This window comes from Ruditapes philippinarum, unplaced genomic scaffold (genome assembly GCF_026571515.1).
Source record: "Ruditapes philippinarum isolate M1 unplaced genomic scaffold, ASM2657151v2 ctg393_1_1_1_1, whole genome shotgun sequence".
Lineage (NCBI taxonomy): Eukaryota > Metazoa > Mollusca > Bivalvia > Venerida > Veneridae > Ruditapes > Ruditapes philippinarum.
Genome location: NW_026854713.1, coordinates 373,798 through 398,817, shown reverse-complemented (window position 1 = coordinate 398,817; position 25,020 = coordinate 373,798). Strand labels below are relative to the sequence as shown.

General features: G+C 34.9%; 2 protein-coding genes across 5 annotated transcripts in view; one reads left to right on the top strand and one right to left on the bottom strand.

The window, feature by feature from the left end:
* LOC132740848 (zinc finger protein 652-like) overlaps nucleotides 1-5,353 on the bottom strand; it is a 37,532-nt gene extending 32,179 nt beyond the window's left edge. The window contains exons 1-2 of one of the 4 annotated variants that reach the window (XM_060728887.1): nucleotides 5,287-5,353; nucleotides 1,170-1,484 (exon numbers count right to left, since the gene is read on the bottom strand). In XM_060728887.1, coding sequence (XP_060584870.1) covers nucleotides 1,170-1,441 — 272 coding nt within the window. In that variant the 5' untranslated portion in view covers nucleotides 1,442-1,484; nucleotides 5,287-5,353. Of the gene's footprint in view, nucleotides 1-1,169; nucleotides 1,485-1,888; nucleotides 2,014-4,841; nucleotides 5,207-5,286 lie in introns of those variants that run through there. The other 3 variants (XM_060728888.1, XM_060728889.1, XM_060728886.1) reach the window with 3 other exon arrangements.
* Nucleotides 5,354-11,371: 6,018 nt separating this feature from the next.
* Nucleotides 11,372-23,285, top strand: LOC132740840 (chaperone protein DnaJ-like). The gene is made up of 2 exons (XM_060728862.1): nucleotides 11,372-11,506; nucleotides 22,258-23,285. The coding sequence occupies exon 2, from the start codon at nucleotides 22,507-22,509 to the stop codon at nucleotides 23,218-23,220; it is 714 nt and encodes a 237-aa protein (XP_060584845.1). The 5' UTR covers nucleotides 11,372-11,506; nucleotides 22,258-22,506; the 3' UTR covers nucleotides 23,221-23,285.
* Nucleotides 23,286-25,020: the final 1,735 nt, after the last annotated feature.

Genomic DNA, 25,020 nt, shown 5'->3' with positions numbered 1-25,020 from the left:
TCATAATCCCTTTAAAGTATCACATATTTATTCAAGTACTGTAAGTAATGTTAACAATTTCTTATTTTCATGCAAAAAACCTATGTACAAAACGAAAACAAATCTTTGATATTTCTTGAAATCAACTATCAGGTATAAAATAAATAATAACAACAGTAAACATCTAAGTGTTTTCATTATTCATAGGTCAGGGTTAAATTTGTTTTCTCTCAATATTGTTTACAGTATTTCTGAACAACTTTCATATGACTATTTAACTTCCTACTACAATTAAGTGCAAGAAATTATGAGTAAATACTGTTTAAAAGTCCAATGTGAGTGAAAATCCAGCATGAACAGGACATATAGAGATAACCCAGTCTACACTGCATACTAATGCAATCTGACCAAACTCTCTACTTTTGGCTTCTCATTTTTTATATATATTATTAAATTATTATATAAATTGTTAAATATATCATTAAAACTTCTAATGGACAGGTTAATTTCAAATGAAGACACATTCATCAGGGATAAAGCTTTTTAATAAGATTTTTATAAATGCAATTTTTCACAACTCTTTATTTTGAACAAAGAAGTCCATCATTCAAAAAGTTAAAGGATATAATACCAATATATAAGTATATTTTTTGGTAATCCCTGCACTGTGATATATAACATGTACAAGAAGTATTGGAAATTCAATTTCACCAAACAATCTACAAAAATTGAGAACTTAGTGATATAAGAATAAAGGATCTTACAAAAATAACAGAGACCTGAACTCAAGATCAATACATGAAACTGGCCCTAGTTCCAAGCAGATTACTTCAATTTGATATGAGCCAAGGACAGAAAGTCTTAAACTCTTAGAACTGATAGTTATCAGCCTTCGTCATGCCCCAAGTAAAATGCAACACTATACCTGGCTTTTTAATTTTATTGTTAGTACGTCTATCTTTGTATTCTGATATTGAATATGAAATTCCTTGGAACTTATAATGTACTGCAGGGCATATCTCTTATACAAATTCAAGAAAACACTTTTCTGTATGTGATAAAAGCAAAATGCCCACCTCAAATTAAAAAAAAATCAGACACCTCAATTTTTTTAATGATAACCCTGCAAATTCAGCAAAATAAAATTTGGCACTAAAATGATAATATATTTAAATAAGAAGAAAACTTACTCAACATGTAAGTTAAGGAGATGTTTCATCAGATCATCACTGGTCTGAAATCTAGTTTCACATTGTAATGCTGTAAATCGTTGAGCAACATCATTCCGAACTCGCACACAATGCGTCGACTTAGATGCTTCTGTATATAGGTCAATAAGATGTTCTAGGAAAGTGTCTATAGAGCTGTGTTTGGAAGTGGCCAGCACTTTCTCGAACTCTCCTGAGACATCACGTTGTAAGTATATTTGCCCCTGTTTAGGGTCTTCTGTTACACTCCCCATTCTCAGTTGCTTATATGATCATTGAGTACATCAAACAGTCTACCTGAAATTTTTATAAATCAAGAAAAAAAAAATAGATTTCATAAAACACAAGAAAATGGTAAATTTTCTACAAATGTTCAATTATTGAAGTCAATCCTATGTAATAGGCTTACTCTAATAAATTTGACACATGAAATTTCTTTTTCTCATGAAAAAATAACAACTCAAACCACTGTCAAATGCAATGCTATTCTCTCCCGTATTTGCTCCAATGAATAAAGTACATTTGGCAATGAGGAAGTGAGCAGAGGAACACAATCTGCATTTAATAGCTACACAAAAACTCTACAAAAGGAAATTAAATGAACAACATATTTTCCAGTTTTGAACCATAACTGTAAACACTGAATTCTTACATCATTTTTTCTAATGTATAATTCAGCAATGTCCTTAATACAAAGTTACCTTAATTAAACCTGCAGGAAAAATACTCCAACCTTTGAGGTGATAATTATTAAAAATAATTTTCAAAAGTGTTTCTCTGTAAATTGTAAAAACATTATTCAGTCAACCTTTTAATTGCACTGGATCTGAATGGATTGGATAACCATATATAAAAGATAAACTTTTCTTAAAATCGAGATCATCAATATTTTCCAACATTCTGTAGTATATTATTGTGACAGTAATCATGTACACACTAAGAAATCAAACTGAAAACAGGAAGAACTATTCCTTGTCATTTTCACTTTCAGTTCAAGAAATTGTAACAATGATAATTATATAATGTAATGAAACCAGAGGGATAACTACATGAACATTTTTTTTGCTAACTTGTATAGGTAAATTCTAAATTAGCTACATGCATAAATATTAATGTCATTAAGTATTGAAAACTAAAACAACCATACTTTGGTACAATTTTGTAAATCACCCATTTTTTATTTCATTACCTGAGAGGGTTAAAAGAAAAGCATTTTTCTAATTGTGGCCATATCTAGTATACATGTATTATAAAAGTAAATCTTAGCTAGTAATTTAGTTATATTGTCAATCAAAAGTAAAGAAATCATGTCCTTAAAAGGAAATTGGCACTTTCGGAAAATGTCATGGCCAATTTATTTCTTCGCCACTTAGATATTTTACAGTACAACACAGGAAATGGTGAATAACAGCATAGGATAGAGTTACAAACAATACGATGAAGTTTACTTCCTCTTAACCTAGGAACTTACCAGTGTTTTTATAGTCTATACTGTATGTCTGACTCAAAAACAAGATTTGTATATTGTCCAATAGACTACTACTTTAACTTGCCATAAAAATGACTAAGAGTTTTACATCTGATAAGAACATGTTGTTCTGTTAATACTTTCAACTTATTGTTACATAACAATCTATGACACTACTTAAATTCATATATATTTGATAGTACTTAACATATAAGTTTCAGTTACAAAAAAGGGAACTCTCCATTTCTTGAAAACTGAAAAACTAGACTTGTGTCAATAGAACATGGGATATCCCAACTTTCAACTTTTGGGCATGACTAAAGTCCAAATGCTACATTAGGGATCATAACTCTGCTATAAATCTCCAATGAATTTCTGACAATAACATGAACAAATATTTTGAGAAAGTTCCATGTCTCTAGCAGTTACATACTACACAAGTCCAGAAAGTTTGTGTCAAAATAGCAAGGTGGATAAGTTAACATACTGACAACTATTGTTACAAAGTTTATAATTTTCCTTTTGTAAAGTTCTACAAAAAAAGGGATTTCCCTATGTTTCTTGAAAACTGAAAAACTACACTTGTGTCAATAGAACATGGTATGTAATTGCTGTTATTGTTTGTTCAGCTCTTCAAATATTGGAGAAAATAAAAGTATCTATCTATCTAGCCAAACGTTTGCTACATTAGGGATCATAACTCTGCTAATCTCCAATGAATTTCAGACAATTAAATGACAAATATCTTTAGAAAGTTCCATGTGGATACAGTCATTGAATTTAACATTTTGAATTTTCTGGCCCGAACTCAAGTTTTGAATTTATTCTACTATATATTTAACTAAATTTTCTTAAAATTTACACTGGCCGGAACTTATTTCCACTGACCATGGGCCACAGGCCAGTGCTAAATCCGATGACTGTCTCCAGCAGTTACATGCTACACATGTCCAGAAATGCTTTAAGTTTTAGTGCATAAGTTAACATGCTGACAACTATTAAGTATTATCAAAAAGTTTCATGGCTTTTTTAAAGTTACAGGTCAGTGATTTTTCATCTTATATAACAGAGGCCTATAAAAGGTATCTTCCCAATTCCAATTTTCTTTAAAATCATAGTCATACAATTTTCCCAAAAATCTGAACCTACACCAGCAATTTTTTACATCCAAAATCATCAGGTTATGGTCTCTTCTCAATTAGAAAGAAACCATAGAAACCATGCACTGCTGGTGACACAATTCTAAATATTGATTTTTGCAATCAAGGGGACTAACTGATAAGTAGATAGGTCTACAATGGAATCATTTTCCATAATTATTGATAAAAACAAAAGGAATGTTACAAATGTATCATTTGAATATTTTTATGAAATGTTTCTTAATATGTATTTGTTGCTTGGAAAAAAATGTTGCTTAAGAAGTATTAAGTGATGTAGAATTAACATTACTTACAATATGTGGTGTGGGTGCTGATTAAATGGGGGGGAGGGTTAAATGGAAACAATACAGTAGTTAACTATTGTATATATATTATAGACCAATTCACTTTAATCTACAATATATTTGCATCAAACAACCAAAAACATCAAATCTCAGAATGTTTCATGGTACTAGCAGATAAACTTTTTTAATTGCACAGGACATAAATTATGTCCATGTTTGGCCATAAATTTGAGTTTTAGTAAACCTTCATATACCTGCCCCCAGAAGGAAGTGGTCATGTTAGTTTTTTTTATTTTTTATTTTTTTATTTATACATTTTAGGTTTAAGTTATAAAAAAAAGTAGCTCTAATGTATCATCAAATAATAGTTATACTTCAATATTGGGCAATATATAGCAGGATACCATTTTAATGCATTTTGATTTAAGGTTAAAAAAAATTATGGACAGCCTACCCATTAAAAATTTATGCAGTTTTCTCAAATAATTTATGAAAAAGAAGCAGAGGGGAAAATAAGAAAAAAATGTTATTTTAACCAAAATTTAAGGCAAGGGTCCCCTCCTTTAACTGTGAAAAAAAGCCCAGTGGATTATGCTCAACACAAATATAAAGTAGGCAATTGAATATTCATTGAATACTGAAAAGCAGAATCAATTATGCTGATTAAAAAGAAATGAATAAACAAAAAGGTGATATATCTAATGTCATTACTTATAAACCTGGAATTAAGTCAAAGCCAAACCTTAAAATGTTTAATCCAATGCTTTCTTTCATTGCGCAAAATCAAAACTGTACTGTAGAGACAACGGAAACGATTTACCTGTTTACTTGCCTTGTATAATTTGTATGCATATCTTTTTCGCAATTACTCTGAACTTACAACAACATTAAGAAAGAAACCATGGGTTTCATGTAAATTCTTACAATTAATTTACTAGAGAGAAGACAAGTCTGATCAATTTATATAGTAATTTTGCACACCTGTAATTAGGTCAAGTCCTAGAAAAATTGTCACGCGCGATGGCGACCCTAATTTTTTGTCCCAACATGCTTTCCAGAAAATGGATTTTTCGATTCATTGGATATATTTTGCGCAAGAATCGGGTCCGAGAGAGTTAAGTGAAATTTAATGTCTAAGTTATCATCATAAATAAACACAATAAGGCTAAAATGAAAGCAAAACATACCATTCGTCAACAAACATTGCCAAGAAATATAATTCTTCGCCCTCGACCAAGGCTGCGTATAATTTAAGAATTGTTAAAAAAATTTCGAACGAAAAAAATATCGTTGTTAAAAAATGTTTTGCAACGAAATATTTTTTGTACATCTCAGCGAACAAAAAATGTAAAAATATAAATTATATTTATGGGTTCACAACAAAAGCATTTCAAAACATTCATTTATATAAAATAGTTATTTTCTTTCAATGGATATACGAAATTCAAAGCATAATAACAAAAATCCCACGTCTGTCTTGATTAGGGGGAAGTAACTCAATTTCTGTTCACCTTGTCATTATTGGATTACAAATCTTTTTATCTCAGTCAGTTTGGTAACGTGTGTGGTTGCATGTACTTTTTTTCAGGCCGCATAATATAGCACGCACACAAACAATTTGAATGTAAATCTTTAAATAGATAAGTGTTGAATTCTACCACATTAGAAAAAGAGTTTAGAGCTGATAATAAAAAATGAACACTAAACAGCAAAGACAGATTTTCATTATATATTCGAGTTTAAAAATATTTATTGTATGATTGTACATGATTTTTTTACCTAGCAGCGGCACAGAGCTATATTTAAACATATCTGCAATCTAAGTTTCTGGGAGAGGCCATTGCTTTTTTTTGTTCGTGCTAATTGATAACAAATTCTGCTAATTACAAACTTGTAATTAATCACATGCATCCCAATGTATCCGTTATTTTTATATATAATAAGAACCAAATAAAAAACACATTGAGCCCACACTGAATTGGTCAAGGAACGTTCCTGACATGCCTTTATCGCATGTAAGTATGCAAATTCCGTAATTTTTAAATGTAAATATTGAAACTATTTTCTTAATATTTGACCTGTTATAAAAGACGGTACCTACTATAAACGTCTTGCTCATTTTAAAATAAGTACATTTTTTTTAAGTTTAGAATCCATAAACTTAGAATGTCATGTAATAACACATGTACCGTTATAACATTAAGTAAACAAACATCAGCTCCCCTATTATTAGGTTAGAAATGAAGTATATGCTCGCCCATATGGTCTCTTTCCGGTGGCGAGGGTAAACAAACGCAAACACACACAAATTAAAAACCGGGGCAGGAAAACTAGAGCGAGACATGTTCGATGCAGACTATGGCTTCACTGAATTGCTCTGGGGTATGGAGTAGGGCAACTGCAGGGGGGTAGGTGGTTCCTGTGGTATACCGTCCTAGGAAAAAATGAGAATTTATAATAGTCTGAAGTTGTTGTGATTAACAACTATAACATAAGGGATGGCCATGGCGTGATATTCGGGAGAGGGGTGTCAAATATTCTTCTGTATGAGGATAGCAACCAGACCGTTGTGAATCTTATAGAGAAGGGATGACCCAAATGGGATGACCTACCAACTATACTTCTGAGTTCCAGTTTTCGAAAGTTAAGGGAGTGAAGCATGTCCGTGACGCTAGAGGTCTGACCATAATCTAGCTGAATTTATCGGGCTGCTCTTCTTTGTACATTTTCTATTTGATCTATTTGAGTGTTGGTGTAGGGATATCATTCTTCGGAACCATAATATTCAAAGGGACCGACTAACGTCTGGTAAGCGATGGTCTTAATGGATTGGGATTTCCTGATTAAGTGAAGATATAATAATCTTCCAAGATTTTCCTACCCGAGGTACCAACACCTTAGATAAATTTTATTCATCACAAACCGCCCCTCATTACTGAACAGGTGCATTCCATGCCCAGGCCTAAGTGACCATGACATCGTCATGATTGACACAAACATAGTGCCATCCAGACAGAGACCAGCAAAACGCATCATTCACGTATGGAAGAAAGCCAACACAGCAAAGATGGCAGAGGACATTGACCATAATTTGGCACATTTCATTGACAACTAAGCACAAGACACCCCCATAAATGATCTTTGGACCACTTTCAAGTCCATTTGCCTCAATACCATCAAGGAGCATGTACCAACTAAATGGATTTCAAGCAGGTTTAACCAACCATGGTGTAACAGAAAAATCAAGCAGCTTTCTAGACAAAAAACGAAGAGCCTTTAAAATATACAAAAAACTAGGCAGGGATAAGGGCATGCAAAGATTCAGGTACCTACAGAAGTCAACCCAGGAGGAATGTAAGAATGCCTACAATTCATACGTATCGGATATGGTGCAGGAGGACTCCAACAGTAAGAAATTGTACTCTTTCATTAAGAGTAAGAAGTGCGACAGTGCTGGGATTGCTCCTCTTCGCTCTGATGGAAAGCTTCATGGAGACCCACAAACAAAAGCTTCTATCCTGAACCAACAATTTTCGTCAGTGTTCACTACAGAGGATACATCTAGGCACTAGTACCATCCCACCGGCGCCTAACATCAGAGTCACCGAGAAGGGTGTACTAAAACTCTTGCAAGGTCTCAACCCAAATAAGGCAACTGGTCCTGACGAGATCACCACTAGATTCATGAAAGAGATGGCTCATCCAGTTACACCAGCACTTACCAAGATTTTCCAGGCATCCATTGACCAAGGTCTTACACCAGAAAACTGAAAAACAGCTAATGTCTCACCAATATTCAAGAAGGGTGACAAAAGTAAACCTGCACACTACCGACCTGTGTCCCTGTAAGGTAATAGAACATATCATCCACAGCCACCTGATGAACTTTTTTGAACATCACAACATTCTAACTGACTACCAGCATGGATTTAGGAAGAAGCGATCCTATGAGTCCCACCTGACAACAACAATCCAGGACCTCGCCATCGGTATTGATAACACCATTCAAATTGATGCAGTATTACTGGACTTTTCCAAAGCATTTGACAAGGTCCCACATGAAAGGTTGCTCACCAAATTAGACCACTACGGCGTAAGAGGCAACCTACTCCATTGGATCCGGAGTTTTTTTGTCTGGACGAACACAACGAGTACTGGTAGAGGGCCATTTCTCACCAACCGCACCCGTTACATCAAGAGTGCCCCAAGGAACAGTCCTCGGTCCACTGCTCTTCCTGGCTTATATCAATGACCTGCCATCCAGAGTGAGATCCAAGGCCAGATTCTTCGCGGACGACGGCCTTCTTTATGACCATAGCTACAGAGGCCGACACCAGGCAACTCCAGACAGACCTTGACAACCTTCAACACTGGGAATCAGACTGGCTAATGCACTTCAACCCAGACAAGTGTGAGGTTATCCGTATCTCCACCAAACGAAATCAACGCATTGTCCCATACTACATTCATGGTAAAGAGCTGGCTGTTATGTACAACCAAGGCCAAGTATCTAGGGGTCAACATCTCCAACAACCTATCATGGAACCATCACATCGATAGTGTCTGTAAGAAGGCAAACAACACCACTGCCTTCCTACGGAGGAGCCTCTCGTTCTGCCCAAGTAACATCAAGGACAAATGCTTTAAGACTCTGGTCAGACCCCAGGTAGAATATGCATCCACTGTCTGGGACCCCCACACCAAAAAGAACATAGACAAAATAGAAGCGGTGCAAAGAAGAGCAGCTAGGTTCGAAACTAACAACTACAATACCACCAGTAGTGTCACAGCAATAATTGACAGATTAAAATGAAATAGCCTACAAGAACGCAAAACCAGAGCCAAGGCCACAATGACGCATCGTGTTGTTAACTCCCTAATTGCCATACAACTGCCTTCCCAATTCAGCCAATCAGGAGCAGCCACAAGGGGCATCAACTCCGGTACAGAATCCCATTCTGTCGCACCACAGTGTATAAGGAATCATTCTTTCCATCCACCATCAGGATATGGAACCAGCTGCCTGAAGGCATCATCATGGCCCAGTCCTTGGAATCCTTTAAGTCTGGAATCCAGGGATACATCGTACTTTAAGGAAACAAGACATGTTTTTATCAGTTTTTAAATTATTAATACAGGCGTGGACTCCCCCTCCCGCAGCGGCCCTTCACTATACTTGAAGAAGAAGAGCTCCAGTTATGGTCAGAATTGATTGTTCAGGAATTATTTGTATGTATTTCCTAAGAGATTTATATTAAAGTATATATTTTATCCGGTATCTCCGTTCTTTTGTCCATTGCATCCATACCGAAAATGGAATATATAATTATTCTCTCAATTTATTATTTTTTACTCAACCTTTAAGCCTAAAGCAAATATGCAAACATGCATAAACCCCCCTCCCTATCGCATGCCCCCTATCACAATAACGGTTGAAGGTGTTGACAAGTTATTATCAGGTCTAAATCCTAGTAAAGCACAAGGCCCAGATCAAATATCACCACGGGTCCTTAAAGAACTCCACTGTGAAATAGCACCTATCCTCGCCCACATATTCAGGTTATCTTTAGAAACAGGTATTGTGCCTGATGATTGGAAAAATGCAACAATAGCCCCAGTATACAAAAAGGGTCATAAATCAAAAGCCAGCAATTACAGACCAATATCCCTTACTTGTATCTCCTCTAAATTAATGGAACATAGCATAGTCTCAAACTTGATGACCTATTTTGACAAGCACAGTATCCTCAGTCCCTATCAACATGGCTTTCGGTCCAAACGTAGCTGCGAAACTCAACTGCTGAGTTTCACCCAAGAAGTATTTGAAAACATAGACAGTGGGCAACGGCGGATGTGATTGTGATGGATTTTTCAAAGGCCTTCGACAAAGTCGACCATCACAAATTAATCCATAAGCTTAACAGAATGGGAGTTAATGAACAGGTATCCACCTGGGTCAGGTCATTTCTTCGCCACCGTAGACAAAGGGTTGCGGTGGAAGGTCAAATCTCCGACCAGCTGCCAGTGTTATCCGGTGTCCCTCAGGGTTCAGTCCTAGGACCCTGTCAAAAACTGTCAAAAGCAAAACCAGGTTATTTGCGGATGACACTATAGTCTATTTGACAATTGAAGGACAGACTGATGCTGACAGACTACAGGACGATCTACATAAACTTGAAGTTTTGGAACGGGACTGGGCTATGGAGTTCAACCCAGACAAGTGTGAGGTGCTGAGGATTACCCTTAAAAAGAACCCCACCATCTTTCCATACACTTTTCATAATAAAACCCTCAAGTCAGCAGAATCTGCAAAGTACCTTGGAGTAACTATCTCTAAAGACCTTAACTGGACACAGCATATTAATAACATCACCTCCAAGGCCAAAAATTCTCTAAGATTCGTCCAGAGAAACGTCAAAACCCAAAACAGGCAACTCAAAACATCAGACTATGTTACTTAAGTCCTACCTCAATTAGAATAATGTTCCACCATATGGCACCCTTGGCATAAGATTGAAAGTGTCTAACAAGCTGCGGCTAGATATGTTTTTAATATCTATACCTCCGACAGTAGTGTAACCCAAATGCTTAATGAACTTGGATGGCCTTCCCTAGAAAGCCGCAGACTCCAGTCCTCTCTTGAAGTGTTCTATAAAATCCAATACAAACTTGTATATGTTGACCATAACCATCTGACCCCAACTAGAAATCTGAACTTCCTGATCCCCCAGTCTCGTACCCAATATCATCTTAATTCCTACATTCCAAGAACTCTCAGGTATTGGAATAGCCTTCCATATTAGGTCAAATCCAGTTCCAGCCTAGATGCCTTCAAGGATAGGTTGGCGACAGTCACCTTCTTCAAGGATAGGTTGGCGACAGTCACCTTCTAGTCCCCACCCACAGTATGTTTTTAATCTTGCACTCTTTCTTTTATGCTGCACCTTTTTTATCTGTGGTCTTTATCTCTTAGTATGCACCTAATACTTTAAACACAGTTTTCCTGACAAGCGCCTCCCAGTCATATTCAGAATTTATTGTTCGGGAGTAACATGTAGATAGATGCACAGACACTTGGGGTTTGGAGCTCAAAACGATATGATTTTTTTTTCAAAACGGCTTATATTAAGTTTTTTTTATATATGATCAGTACATGTGCTGGGATTGACAAATATGCATTTTATTTGGATTTTAAAGGCGTTTTGAGCTCCAAACCCAAAGTGTCTGTGGATAGATGTAGATAGATACTTCAATCTTTCCGCGAAAATGTATCTTTTCGTTTCTCTTATATATTTCACACTAAACAGTTAACAAAGTTACTCCCCTTTTATTCAACCACGCCATTAACGTTGACAAGAAGCAAAATAAATAATCTAGTTGAAAAAGGAAAAATTATCGTCAGAAAAGGTATATAAATGGTTTGAATGACCCACTTTTCTTCCTACTTTAAAGTCTTATGTCGATTTTCAAAACAATTCATTGGCATAAAAACTACCTACATAATTATAAAGGTAAGGTAAGTGGTATGAAAGGTAAAGTCAACTCGGCCCTATACCAACTCGGCACAGGTCAACGCGACCCACTTTTGAAAAAAAACAACATATTAAACGTATTAACTTTTTATGCCCCCGGATATATAGTAATTGAACCGTCCGTCCGTCCGTCTGTCCGTATGAGGTTAACCTAGAACGGCAAGTTGGATTTTTCTTAAGTTCTACCTGTACCAATGGCTTCTAAGTTTACACACGTACTAATCAATACAAAGTACATGATATGGGCAAGATACATAACTCTGGCTTTCATATTTACCAAGTTATTGCCCTTTTCATCACTTAGAAAATGAATAATGGTTAACCTAAAACGGCAAGTTGGAAATATCTTAAGTTCTATCTATACTAATGGCTTTATAATTTCCACACTTACTTATCAATACAAAGTACTAGTCCAATATATTAGACGTTACAGACTTGTTATAGTTTATGTCGGTCAAGTCTGACGTCTAATAGTTATTGCTCAAAAACGCATAGCATCATAAAAAATTCCAAAAATGTCTATTGTCCTGCCTTGCAAGCTTTATTCAAAAGATTATCATATTTTCTTTCAATTTCATGCTCAATCATACACAAAAACTGTCAAACGATGTACTTATCAATTTAAAATAAAATATAAACATCAATCTGTTTTTGTCGATCAGCCATACTGGTTAAGCAAGGTGCTTAACAGATTGATTCCAAATTTTTGAACGGAAAAATATATTCGAACACACTGACGGTGCATGGGCAATTATTTCGTTAAAAAAATATTCCGTTAGATTGTTCTGACTCAGTTAAACGCTTGCATTTGAATAAGCCAATCAGATTTCGCGCACTTTACGGCCGCCATTTCGCGGGCTTAGCGCAAAACGGTTGTAACTCAATTTAAGCAAATTTTACAGGAGCATGAAAAAACTTATTAAAACTTTTGTTAATGAATAAAAATCTTTTATTTTATGAAAATATATATATTTTAGTTAAGGAATTAGAAACAAAATAATAAAAAAGAAGAAAATAATTTAAAAAAAAAGATATTTGAATAAGTTCAAGTTACAACCGTTTTACAAATAAAATTTTGATTATTTGTTACATATTTTTTTGTGCAAAAGGGTAGTATCTCAAGTTACAACTGTTTTCCGCACAAATTTTGAGAAAATCTAATTATTTTCTTTGTGCAAAATGGAAGTATCTCAAACTCATATCTTTTTTATAGGATTTAATAATTGGTTAAAATAAAAAATTACTTCTAAATCACAAAAAATATATGTAGCCATGATAAAATAAGCTTATAAAAATAAGTACAAGTCATGTTTTGAATGATGAAAATAATGAAAGTAAGAATAATCAGTGATAAGTTTGAAGAGAATGAATGTCCTCAATAGAGATAATATAGCCTATACCACTTAATTTAAAATTTGATGGTTAGTTATAAATGCTATTCTATAGAAATGGTATAAATGTTATCTTAGACACATGTAACATGTATTTCAAAATTAAATGTAAGGTTTAGCCACCCTTTCAGCTGCTGGGCATTTAATCCTTATCCCAATTGATATTATACAATTATGGACTTCAATTTTAGCAAAATCATTCAAAAAGCTACAGTCTCACTGTTATCCCCGGCAGAGCCCTGTTAGACGTCAGGGGTGATTCCAGAATGACCAAGGCTCTACTGGGAACAACCGGGGGTACATCCGTAGCTCTGCTGGCAACGTCCGGGGATGATCCGGGAACATCCAGCATTCGTACCCAGATGGAATAAAATATTTAATATCCCCGGGGTGGTCCAGGATGATCCGGCTTTGCCGCTTCATCCTTAGCTCTGCCGGAATGACAGGGTTACACCGGGAAGCACCGTAGCTCTGCCGGCTCAAACCGGGGTATGATATAGCTAGTAGAGCTACAGTAGAGCCCCGGTGCATGCTGACAGAGCCCCGGTGAATGCCGGCAAGAGCCCGGAGGATGTGGGCAGAGCCCCGGAGGATGACGATGGAGCTACGGTTGATCCCAGTAGAGCCCCAGCAAAGCCCAGTTCATTTCAAAAAAGAATCACGACAATTAAAGATGATTGCACTAGTTTGTATTAAAAACCTTCCCATTTCCCTTCTATCCAGTCTTGCTGAAGGATTTTTCAGAAAAACATCTTGAATTACATTAACTGAATTACTGTAACTATTTTATCATTATCGCGCGTTTTCAATCTACCGAGGGTCTGTCTGGATCATCCTGGGCTCTGTCTGGATCGACTGGGGCTCTGCCTTAGTCAACCGGGGCTCTTCAGGCATCATCTGGGAATGACCGGGGAAGCACCAGCAAGAACTGTAGCTTCACCTGGGCTCTGCCTGGATGGTCCGGAGCGCATCCTGGTTGGTTAGTTGGGAATTACCATAGTGCTGCCGGGTTAGTGTGACCCCAACAATAATTTCACCCCGGATTGTCCCGTCTCATCCCGGTAACTTAACGGGTTGGTCTTGGGCTCTGCAGGGAGTAAATGAGACCGCAGCTTCAAATTTCTACTTGTTAACCTTTCAATTTCAGTTATAATATCAAATTACATGTACTTTATCCTTCTAGGAAGTTCATAAAATCTTAAAATACCTTTAAATTACCTTAGCCCACTGACCAGTTCACATTAAATTTGCAGAAGTTATACATTCTATATCCCAAAAAAAATTTTTCTTTTACTTCTGGGCATATTTTGGTTTGGTAATATTGTCCAACAATATTGTCCTTGATCTTTCATTAACTTTCATGAAGGTCATTGAATAAACTCTTGTATCAAACGAATATATTGATATATTTGTTATCTTCACATGTCAGTAAGGTGAGGTATACATGTATTTGTATAGATGACGGGCTACTGATCTGAAGGTCTCTGGTTTGAGTCACACTTCTTGTGTTTTTGTTCTTTTACTTAATTATTGGAAGAATTGAATTAATTTGAAATTGTTTTAATATATCTACTTTTAGGATAACTTTTAAGTAGTGTGGTGTTAACTTTTGTTTTATCAAGATGTTTTCGTAAGTACTCAGACATAGGGATGTTGGACAATCGCAAGTTTTTCTCTAGAACGCATATTTTTCAATAGTTTTCTTGGTGACATTATGCAAACGTATATGCTTTAGCACATACATGCTACAGAATGATGTAGTTAATAAAAAAGTACACAAATAGTATACACACAAAAAAATGATTAAAAGGTTTTAGAGAAGGGCTATTTTAAAATTAAAAGAAATAAAGTGGCTGAACCAGGATTCGAACCTACAAGTTTATAATGTCTATAATGTCTTGAAGCAATTTCTTACTGCTTGCACTAAGAGGGATTCTTAATTAAGACCATTTAACTACTGGTTATATGATTAGTTAGAAAGACTGTTGACAGGTTATTATGGCCCTGTATAAACAGTTGTTTGTAAATATAACCCGAGCCACAAGGCGAGGGTTATATTGCAAACAGCCATTTATATATGGCCATATTACCTGTCAACAATCTTTATAACAAATTTATAATACAACAAGCATTATTTTTTAGAGAATAAGTAAGATGTTTTTATGAATCAAAAACAGCCGTGTAAATTATTAGATTGTTGACAGGTTATATGGCCCTATATAAACGGCTTTTTGTAAATATGACCCGAGCCGTAGGCGAGGGTTATATTGCAAACAGCCGTTTATATACGGTCATATAACCTGTCAACAATCTTTATAATACAGCAAGCATCATGTTTATAGTCAAAAGTAAGATTTCTTCATGAATCGCCAGCAGCCATGTATAAAAAACTATATAAATGTCACGATTATCCAATGAAAAGCGATGTTTCAAACATGCAGTATTATAAACATTCATAAAGATTTAAAAGTAGATCAAAAGTTTACCGAATTTACTGGCTATAGGGTCAATAAGGAAGAGTGCATGGTCAATATTGTTGGAAAAAAACATACCCTGTCTGTTTGTTAGTGAACAATTTGCTTATTTTCATAAACTGCTGAATGTCTGTAATAGATGTGCCCTGCTTTGTATTTGGAAAAGTCAATCCAATCAATCAATCAATATACGGGTACTAAAATTGAGCTGTCCACAATTACAGAACCTGAACTGTGTGCACATGTGTTCAGGCTGGCCTGGATCTATACTTGTAACAAGAACTGATCATTTTCTATTCCAACATGTCAAGGGTTACAGACTTCATAGATTGTCATAACAAACTAATTCCGGAATTAAAACTGAATGTTTATAATATTTAAACATGGTCCTCTTCAAATTTGATATTTTCCCTGAATTTTGTGATATAGAGTTTAATATGGGCATCTTTTAGGCAAATTCTACATTGTATGTGGAAAGAAGATTTTAAAAGGCTTCATATTATAAACTCTTAAGCTATGTTTTTGTTATTTCATGTTTCAAGACAGTGTCATTCTACGTGTCTTTCCTTCATTGGTTTGTTTGGGGATTTTAACAATGGTCTTGGTTCCTGCCACTTTGTTCATTACACCCCCCACCTCCCTCCCTTCAATTTGGTCCCATACCCCCTTCCGTTTTATTATCTTTAATTATACTTTTATGATATACTACCGTATAGTAGTTTTCTAAGCCATTCATAATAATAATATGGTTTTTGAGAATGTAAGATGCTTGTAGCCTGAAAAAAATAAAAGTAGCAAAATGTAATCAAAGCACTGGCAGTATTGACTTCCACAAAGAATACTTATTGACACTTAACTCACTGTACTTCTTTCAAAATTGCAAAAGATGAAATAGATTGTTCAGGTAATTTGTCATGAGTAACTTTCTTGATAAGAACACTAAAATTTAGAAGCTCTTGAGAAATAGAAATAAAAGCATTTCTGAAGCGTTATGGGTCTGAGCTTTGGGCCTTGACATACCTTCCATGAACAGACTTTGTGCCTGCAACAATATCAGTTTTGCTACTATGAGCATAAACTGAAGATAGTCTGAATTAGATCTACATGTACTTGCATTAATTTTCAAAATATGGAAACGTTTGTCTGCCCTGGAAAAATAAGTGTGGCGCTAATTTTTGATCCATAAAGGGCTAAATCTTTTCCACCTTGTCATTTTATTATTGGGAAGGTGGGGGGGGGGGGGTATTTATTATTGGGGAAGGTGGGGGGGGGGGGAGAGAATATGGACATTTGTGCTTCAATATTTGAAAGTTATTTCATTTACTTGATATAAAACAATTGCTGATTGTGGTAGTGGATCTTTTTCATTTATTGGAATTAATTTATGAGATTGAACTATAGTGTAATATACATTTAAATATATTTCATGAAGATAATATGTGATAATATAAATCACAATTTAGTTGGGTTTTTACCAATATTTAAGGTTTATTTAGATATATCAAAACAAAAAATCTTTTCCACTGTCTTTTTATCCTTCTTTTCATGTTATGATTCAAATAAGACAAACAGGATACTATTTTACTTCCATTGCACTATCAGAATTTTCAGCGCAAAACGGTTGTAACTTGAGATACAACCATTTTGCGCTGAAAATTAAGAGCAATTTGAGATACAACCTTTTGACAAATATTGATTTAACTTGTTAATTTTTAGAATCCATTCAAAATACTTTCTGAGGGTATGCATAACCACAAAATACATTGAAAATGTTAAAAATGTTATTTTGTGGAAAAAAGTGAGTTACAACCGTTTTGCGCTAAGCCCACGATTTGTTTATCGGCTGTAAAAGGAATTGAAATACATGAGAGGATTTAATCATGATTTTTCGGATGTGACAGTTTAATTATTTTGACAAAAGGTATTTATTTTTTAGTTTTGTTCATAAATATGTCAAAAAATATGTAAATACAAGCTGTCTTCATTGTTTTTCGTTCCGCCCGATTTTCTGGCGGAACATGCTATGGGTTTTTGAGCAATTTCGATATGACGTTGCTTTGCCCAGAAGCAAAAATATCTCAAAGCGACGTCATATTTATAGGACTATACAAAGTACATGATATTGCCAAGTTATATAACTGTGTCATCCATATTTCCCAGTTATTTCCATTTTTTCACTTTGAAAATAGGGCCTTGTCTGGTTAACCTATTTCGGCAAGTTGGATTTATCTTAAATTTCTCCTAATTGCTTAATTTCTTTAATGATATCATTCATATTTAGTAGGTGGATACCATTGATGGTCCTCTAATTTTTTGTGGAGTAAGCGGTCTCTAGGGTCAAGGTCAAGGTCACTGGTTTAAAAAATAAATATAAACATTTTTGCTCATACAGCCTTTATTTTTTAGTTGATGTCTTAGTTTAATACAAACATGCCAAGGTAGGTCCTCCTTCTTTGGGTGTAGTAAGGGGTCATTTGGGTCAAGGTCAATGTTACCAATGTCAAGGTTACCAATGTTAAAAATTGATTTTTACAGGTGTATTGACCTTATTCTATAGACAGATGTTTATTCAATTTATAATTGATAGAAACATAAACTTTGATTGAGTTAGTGGTCAGTTAGGTCAAGGTCACCAGTGCTAAAAATAGATTTTTACACATTTGCTCATACAGCCTTTATTAAGTGACAGATATATTTTATATTTGGTAGGAAGATAACTTGCATGGTATTCATCCTTTTGATTGGGGTAGGGATCAGTGGGTCAAGGTCACTTGTGCTAAAAATAGATTTTTACACTTTTGCGCATACAGCTTTTATTTATTGACAGATGTATTTCATATTTGGTAGGAAGATAACTTGCATGGTATTCTTCCTTTGGATGGAGTAAGTGGTCAGTTGGGTCAAGGTCACCAGTGCTAAAAATAGATTTTTACACTTTTGCCCATACAGCCTTTATTTATTGACAGATGTATTTCATATTTGGTAGGAAGATAACTTACATGGTATTCTTCTTTTGGATAGAGTTAGGGGTCAGTTTGGTCAAGGTCACCAGTGCTCAAAATAGATTTTTACACTTTTGCCCATACAGCCTTTATTTAATGACAGATGTATTTCATATTTGGTAGGAAGATAACTTGCATGAAGTTGAATATTTTTCAACTTCACAAGTCAGAGCAATGACTTGGCAACTTATATTTTTCACAATTACAAAATGCCATGACTTTGTCAAGCTATATAATTTGTGTTTACAATTTTTTGGCAATTTTTCGGTCCATAACTGAGTGAATGGGTAAACATTTTTTTAAATATTGCTACTGACAAGAATCTGAGCCGGGGGCATTTGTGTTTTACAAACACGTTCTTGTTTATTACTGTACTTGCATCTGATCAAGCCAAGGCAAGTTGTTTCAAATGAGATATCCTCACATTGTGTACCTCCCTTGGCAGCATTGAACTGATAATGGGAGATCTCTGCGTAGGAGATAATGATTGATATTATTATATGACTGTACATAGTACTAATGTAGAATTAAAGTATTTTTAGAAGAAATTTGTTTCGTTCCTTCCTGCAGATTGGTTAAAAATTAGTTTTGATGCTTTTTGTTTTTAAAGTAATCTTCGATAGAATATAAAATAAAAATGTGTTTACTTATTATATAAAATAATTTTAATGTTCTTTATCTTATATACATAAAACATGTAATGCATTTATTAACATGCAATGTCATACATGCCATAATTTTTGGACAGCTTTCCGGGACACTTTTCATCGCGGCAATAATGGATGTGGAGGCAGTTGTGGAAAAGTAGGGAGGGGGTGTGTCAATCGTATAACGTTATTAAATTAGGACGACTTTCTCCTGAATTTTAATGATAAACAGTTAACTTACTAGTTTTAGAAGTTGTCTTTTAAGTCGACATCTTTATCATTTTATAGTATTTCTTTATTTCATTTATTATTCCCTAAAAGCAAGTAAGTTGTAAGTTATAAACCCGTTTAATGGGCACAGCCATGTTGTTCACCCGATATATCTTAAAGTCGTGATAATTACTACATGTCACGTAACGCAATTCTTCCAGTCATCAAAACAAACACAGCAAGGTAATTTATTTGACATCTTTAATTTTTTATTTGATGAATATATTTACATTGTTTGTAATAATTAGACTTTCGGCAAGTTAGCAATTGATCTAAAAATTAATGATTATCGGGTATTAACGATGATTGTTAAGGGCCGTAAACCATTAATTAACCCGACCATTAAACGCTGCCAAATTCAACAGAGTACGTTAATTGCCGATGCATGAAGAAAGCTATTGCCGAGGGGAATCGATAGTCGATAATTGGGGGGCTGTATATTGTAAACTTGTTAGTGTCAACGTTCCTGTGTATTATATGTACCAGGTCAGAATATGTTTTACGTTCGAGAGGTGAAATGTGGAGATTGATTTAAGAAAATTTTGCAAAATATCATTATTTTTTTTTTTCGGGATCAAATCGATGCCCGGGACATCTCCTGAACAGACGTCCGATTTCCGGGACAATCCAGGGCATCCGGGACGTTATGGCATATATGTGCAATGCATTTTGCATTGTCACAAGGATGGATTATAATAAGGTTTTATTACCCAAATCATTGAAAACTCTTTCATTACCAAAAAATGTAATAATAATTTATGAAAAAATCTTTCCACGTTTGTAAATAAGTCCATATATCAATTATGTGGTTCCAACAATAAGATGATAAAAGAAGCAAATATATTAATAAATAGAAAAGTGGGCTGAGTTGACCCGTGCCAAGTTGGAATAGGGCCGAGCTGACTCGGGGGCCCGAGTACGTTTTAGGGCCGAGCTGACCCTGCTTCGTATGAACAGCCAACTGATGAAGTTAGGTTAATTAAGATAGAGAATAATAGGAAATGCCCAAGGGCGCAAGGTTCATTGTGTAAATTTAAATATTTATAATATTGCAAACGAATTTCAAAGATCTTGAAATAGTTTTTTTACGTTAAATTTTTAGTGTCCATATTTTTTACCAATGTCTCATATTTACAAGGAACATACCTAAACTGGTCCTTAAAGTTTGGATGGAGTTTGGGGTAACTGGGTTCAAGGTCTTACATTTATTATGCTCTCCGAAAAATTTCGGGGGAGCATATAGTCGTCGGGTTGTCCGTCCGCACTACCAAATAAGGATAGGGGGCCATCTAACTGTAAACAGAACAAAAGAGAACAATAGAATTCATTCCATAACAATAGAATAAGGGGCCATTGGCCCTCTATTAAACAATAGAAAATAACAAAAGAAATGGCCCCTTATTCCATTTCGGCCGGACGTCCGTCCGTCAGTATGTACGTCCCCAATTCGTGTCCGGCCCATAACTTTGTTATTTGAAGTCGGATTTTAAAACTATTTCACAGAAATGATCACCATATTTAGATGATGTGTCGCGCGCAACATTTGGGTCGCTACCTTGAAGGTCAAGGTCACAGCATGACCTTGAAGCAAAATAGTGACCTTGTAGGTAAAAACGGTTTCCGATCAATAACTAAAGAACGCTTAGGCCTAGGAACTTCAAACTTGGTATGGTGATTGGTCATGACCAGCAGATGACCCCTGTTGATTTTGGGGTCAAGTGGTCAAAGGTCAAGGTCACATTGACCTTGTAGGTAAAAACGGTTTCCGATCCATCACTAAAGAACACTTAGGCCTCGGAACTTCAAACTTGGTATGGTGATTGGTCATGACCAGCAGATGACCCCTATTGATTTTGGGGTCAAGGGGTCAAAGGTCAAGGTCACATTGACCTTGTAGGTAAAAACGGTTTCCGATCAATAACTAAAGAATGCTTAGGCCTAGGAACTTCAAACTTGGTATGGTGATTGGTCATTGGAGCATATAGTTGTCGGGTTGTACGTCCGTTAGTCCGTCCGTATGTACGTCCCAAATTCGTGTCCGGCCCATAACTTTGTTATTTGAAGTCGGATTTTAAAACTATTTCACAGAAATGATCACCATATTTAGACAATGTGTCGCGCGCAACATTTGGGTCGCTACCTTGAATGTCAAGGTCACAGCATGACCTTGCAGCAAAATCCTGTCGGGCCCATAACTTCGTTACTTGAAGTCGGATTTAACAACTATTTCACAGAGATAATTACCATATTGAATCGACGTGTCGCGTGCAACATTTAGGTCTCAACCTTGAAGGTCAAGGTCACAGCATGACCTTGCAGCAAAATCATGTCTGGCCCATAACTTTGTTATTTGAAGTCAGATTTTACAACTATTTCACAGAAATGATCACCATATTGAGACAATGTGTCGTGCACAACATTTGGGTTGTTTTTACACTTTGAACTTTGTCTGTGACATAACTCTGACATTACAAGAGGTATACCTTCCTGTGTCCAAAACCTATTCGGGGAGCATCACCCGGTTCAACTGGCTCTTGTTTATATCTGATATAGTTTTTATTGGTAAGTTGAATATTTTTCAACTTCATCACAAGTCATAGTAGTGACTTGGCAACTTACATTTTTCACAATTACATAATGCCATGACTTTGTCAAGGTATTAAACTGTGTTTACAAATTTTTTGGCAGTTATTCTGTCCATAAGTGAGTTCAAAAGAATCTGAGTGGGGGGGGGGGGGGGGCACTTGTGTTTAACAAACACATTTTTGTTTACAGTAATAATTTACAGCAATCTAAAGCAAAATTTGTTGATTTAATTCCATATATTTTGCCTATATTTCAGTATATGCAATTGGAAATGGTCAACATAAAGAGAACAACATACACATGCAGTGAGCATAACATAAGATACTTAAATTGGCCAAATAGGCAGCAACGGATATTTTACTCAACATGTTCATTTGTATTTACTAGAATATTTTAGGCTCAGTTAACTATTTTAAATGTGGACTGATCTATATAAATTCATGAACAAAATATATGTACAATTGAATCAATCAATGGATATAATGATACAGTTTCAATAAAAAAAATGGAAAATCTTTACAAAATACTGCAATGTCCCGAGACTGCCTCTGTGACAGAATTAAAAAAGGCTTATCAGGCTCTTGCTTTAAAATATCATCCAGACAAAGCAACATCCAGTGCATCCAATCAGGAAACATTCATTAAAATAAATCATGCTTGGACAATATTACGAGATCACAGGTTGCGTGAACAGTATGATGTCAAATGGAAGGAGAGATGTCTGGCACAGACTTATCCTATTCAGGATACAGTACATTTTGAGGAATTTGAAAAGGATGAGGAATATGATGTAGAAAATGGTGAAACTACAACATCTTCCTTAGACAAAAGTCATGATAAAGCATGTGTGGGAAAGGAAAGTGATTGTGACAAGACCTTTTTAGTAAAGGGAGATAATTGTGGTGAAACATGCTTAACTAAGGGAACTGGTGATGTACCAATTTTTGATATAAACAATGGCATTGGACAAGTTCAGGATGTTTGTGCAGAAAATACAACAAAGGGAGAGAATGAAGTAAATTTAACAGTAGAAAATGAAACAGGAAAATCAGAATCATCTCCCCTTGCTAATGAAAATGTTGTTTATACATATGAGTGTAGATGTGGTGGAAACTATATTCTGACTGGGGTTGATGTTAAGTTAAAGTTTGATATTGTATGTTGTGATACTTGTTCCCTGTCAATTCAGGTTATTTATAATGAGGATGATCCACAATAATTCCTATACATAATATCGATATACAATGCTGTACCAATTTTATATTGAAAAAAAATGTATAAAATGATCAAGTGTTATAATAATTTTAATGACCATCTTTGTTAATATGACATTATGATTATCAGGAACTCAGATCAAAATTCTTTTAATTTAAGACCTTTTGTTAGAAAGGTATTTTTCAATTTCTATTCTTGTCAATCAAAAAAAAGAGCAATGTGACAGTTCAAGCAATGAAATGATAGATTATGTTGTCAGGCAAAATTCTGGTTAATATTCTATGCTTGAAATTTTCAGTGTAATAATAATTTGTTAAGAAAGGAGAAATCTTTTAAAGGTGTAGAAATTTAAAGTCTTTAATGTAATCAATAAAGTTTTCTGTTTCTGAAAGCATAATTTTTTTTATATTTATGTCACATTGAAACTGTAATCATTATACATATATGGCCTTTTTCCACAGCTAGAAGGAAACTGCAATCCCCACTTTGATACATTATTTCAAATACAAGCAAATACCCTGGTATACCCATTGACTGTTGGTAAACTAAATGGATATATTTTCAATCACAATTCAAACCCACAATGGTGATATTATTGAAAGTTATTGTCAATAACTGACAGTTTTTCAGTACATTTATCATATATCTACTTGTATTCTAAAAATAAAATGTTTAAATTTCAATGTGGCAGCTAGCCCAAAGTGTGCAGTAAATAGATCATAATTAGGCTGTATTATAAAATATGATTTAAAGTATATCATAATTTATAATAATTTTATTAACAATTTAAATATTTTATCCTCTTATCTGATCTAAGAAAAAACTGTTCTGGTTTGACTAACCAGGGATGTTTGGAAGAATTTAATTTCAGGGGAGGGGGGGGGGGGTAATAATATTTAAATAAGTTGGCAGGGCAAAGAGTTATGCAAATTTTCAGTTTGAAGGAGTGTAGCTTGGCCAAAATTGATAGTATGCACAATTACTGGGGCGTTGAAGGGGGCAGTGTTGCACCCCATCATAAATCAAAGGTAATGGGCCCAGAAGCTCCATGATTTTCATCATATGATGCTTTAAAATTTACATGGCAATTTAAAGTCACAAAAAAAGGTCAAAAGCACCTCATACTTGAATAATTTAATGCTATTTTATTAAATGGTATTTCATTGTTTTCTATGGTCAGGAGTGCCCCACTCCAATCTCCCTTCTGAATCTGTTAGTGCTAGCAGTAAGTTGTTACCTTAGTGCAGCAACAGGTTAACTCCTGTAATTTAATAGAAATTAACCTGTTACTGCAATAAGGTCACAAGTTGTTTTTTGTGTTTGTTTCGTTTATTCTTTTACATACTTGGGTTGGGGTGAAGGGTGAGTTTTGCTTATGCATTATTCAATATCAAAATAAGAAGATTGTATGAATTATATATATTGTACATTTATAATAGACATTATCCCGAACTCAGCAAATGCAGGTTTTTCCCAGTTTATTTGAAGGTACATACAAACTTTTACCATTGTAGCTTCACTACCAGACACAATAGTCAACTTTTTGCATCTGTTTTAAAAGCTTTAACTGTAAAAAACCCAAATATTTTTAATTCTGGAGTTTATCAATTATATAAGTTACATAAAACATGTATTGTACATTAATATGAAAGATTATACTGGTAGTCAGTGTAAAGGTAAGCAGTGACCTAGGGGTCAAAGTGTCTACTGGGGTTACTTTATGTTTCCTCATATCACACCAGTACTGGTTAGTTCCAGGATTTATTGAGCTTGAAAGTAGTTTAGTTGGATTAAAAGCCATCAC